This window comes from Carlito syrichta, unplaced genomic scaffold (genome assembly GCF_000164805.1).
Source record: "Carlito syrichta isolate Samal-C Ts95f unplaced genomic scaffold, Tarsius_syrichta-2.0.1 Scaffold316208, whole genome shotgun sequence".
In the NCBI taxonomy this organism is placed as follows: Eukaryota; Metazoa; Chordata; class Mammalia; order Primates; family Tarsiidae; genus Carlito; species Carlito syrichta.
Window position 1 is genome coordinate 237,030 of NW_007260304.1, and position 2,440 is coordinate 239,469.

Genomic DNA, 2,440 nt, shown 5'->3' on the forward strand with positions numbered 1-2,440 from the left:
AGTGGCCACTGCACTCCAGTCTGGGCAACAGAGTGAGACTCCAACTCAAAAAAAAGAAATGTATCAAACCTTATATTATCCTTTTTTTTGAGTCAGAGTCACTGTTGCCCAGGCTGGAATGCAGTGGCACAACTATGATCACTGCAGCCTCAGCCTACCAGCCATCCTTCCACCTCAGCCTTTCAAGTAGCTGGAACTATAGGCATGGGCCACCATTAATCCCCCCACCCCCTTTTTTTTTTTTAAATTGTAGAGACGAAGTCTCACCAAGTTGCACCAGCTGGTCTCCAACCCCTGGGCTCATGTAATCCTCTCACCTTTGCCTCCGAAAGTGCTGGGATTATAGGTGTGAGCCACTGTGCCTGGCCTGTATTTTCACTTCCACATATAATCAGCAAAAATTATTGGTAGTTTACCCACTTTTTGTCATATTAAGTCTTGGAAATAGTGTCTATCTCTTCCATCTGTGCTAGCCCCACTCCAAGCGCTCAGTGGCTGCCGCAGTGGCTGGCCAACAATGTTCTAGAACCTTACCCAGCGCATGGCTGGTGCACCAGCAGTACTGACAAGACTTGGGAACCTGTTAGAAATGCAGAATCCCTTGTTGGGCGCAGTGGTTCATGCCTGTAATCCCAGCACTTTGGGAGGCGGAGGTGAGAGGATTGCCTGAGTCCAGGGGTTCCAGACCAGCCTGGGCTACTTGGCAAGACCTCATCTCTACAATAAATCAAAAAGTTAGCCAGGTGTGGTGGCGCGCCCCTGTAGTCCCAGTTACTTGGAAGGCTGAGGCGGAAGGATCGCCGGAGCCCAGCAGGTAGAGGCAGCGGTGGCTGTGAGCAGGCCTCTGCACTCCAGCCTGGATGGCAAGAGTGGGCAGAATCCCAGGTCTCACACCCGACCCACAGAATCGGAGCCTGCATTTTAACAAGACGCTCCCTCATGGGAGGAATCAAGGAACTCCGATGCGTATTAAAGTTTGAGGAACAGCTTCCAGAGCAGAGGTTCTTAATCAGGGAGGCAGGCTGGAATCACAGGGGGGTCTGGGAGGGATGGTGGTGCCCACAAGGTACGGACTCCCTAGCCCCTGTTCCAACCCGACCAACTCAATTCAGAACGGGGGGGCGGGATCCGGACATTATTGATGCTAGTACTCGGGTCAACGCATAACCCGAGTTGATAGCGTCTCCTCTAAAGGGATCAAGGCGTCTCGGGTAGGTGTGCATGGGGTGGGAGGGACAGGGAGCGGAGGGGCTATGATGCTGGGGACCGGACAAGGCAGGGGGACGTCGTGGGTGTGCTGACACCCTGGTGGGGATTCAGAACGTCGAGGGCGGCGACGGGGCTTCAGGGGTAGAGATGGACCGGGGTAGGGGCGGGCGATGCAAGCTCGCGCCCGGGGAACTCACGCACCGAGACCCGCGACCGTGAAGGACACGACCAGCACCGGCTCCTTGGCCCAGGCGTCCTTGAGGAAGGCGGCGAGTCCTGGAGGGATGGGCGAGGAGGGTCACCGCTGCAGGGGCTGCCCCGGTGACCTCGAGCCCTCTCGGACCACCCCCGCCCCGGAGGAGCTCCCTTCGTGACTTCTGCACCCCCTTCCAGCACGGACCCCACTGCCTCCACGAGTGCATAGTCGCGCCTTAGCCCCAGGACCTCCCGGGGTGACCTGAGACACGCGCACCGACGGCTCCCGCACTTACTCGCGGCCATCTTGGTCTCGGCGGCGGCGGCGGCGGCGAGGACGCGGAGCACTCTGGGAGTTGTGGTCCCTGCGTGCGAGGGTCCGCACTCTGGATCGCGCGTGCGCCTTGGAGCTGGAAGGTAGAGGCGGAAGCGAAGGCGCGGAGCACTCTGGGAGCTGTGGTCCCTGTGTGCGAGGGTCCGCGCCCTAAGAATGCGCGTGCGCTTTGAAGCAGGAAGGTAGAGGCGGAAGCGAGGACGCGGAGCATTCTGGGAGCTGTGGTTCCGCGCGAGGCCCTGTTGTCTGGTTCCGCACGTGCGCACTGGTGCAGCACAGAAGTCGGAGCCTGGGGCTGCAAAGGAGGTGGTGCCCGGGTGCAAGCCTGGCTTTGCACACCTGCCTGGGCTTTACTTTCTCTTTCAGCGTGGAAGTCGCCCAGGAGGAGTGACTTCTAGTCCTCCTGCCTTGACTCGCTTAAGGCAGAACAAAATTGTTCCCATTTTCCGGTTTATTTATGAAAGCTCCTTTTACAAATGAAGACACCGAGGCCCCGAGAAGGCGAAGGGCTAACTTGTAATTTGAGGTCGCAGCTGAACATCAGCTCATCCCGAAACCGCTGGCTCTCATCCCACGTGGATTAGAAGCCTTCTGTGGGCCCTCACAGTGCCTTATGCCTTATGTTAGTTACTGACGTTATAGCTCAGATCGCCTTTTTTTTTTTTTTTGAGTTGAAGTGTCACTCTGTCGCCCAGACTGGAG

At 57.4% G+C, this 2,440-nt stretch overlaps 1 protein-coding gene across 2 annotated transcripts in view; it reads right to left on the minus strand.

Moving 5' to 3' along the window:
- NDUFA3 (NADH:ubiquinone oxidoreductase subunit A3) overlaps positions 1-1,765 on the minus strand; it is a 3,996-nt gene extending 2,231 nt beyond the window's left edge. Inside the window, exons 1-2 of one of the 2 annotated variants that reach the window (XM_008073870.1) lie at positions 1,701-1,765; positions 1,411-1,485 (exon numbers count right to left, since the gene is read on the minus strand). In XM_008073870.1, the coding sequence (XP_008072061.1) occupies positions 1,411-1,485; positions 1,701-1,710 (85 nt within the window). In that variant the 5' untranslated portion in view covers positions 1,711-1,765. The other variant, XM_008073869.2, reaches the window with a different exon arrangement.
- Positions 1,766-2,440: the final 675 nt, after the last annotated feature.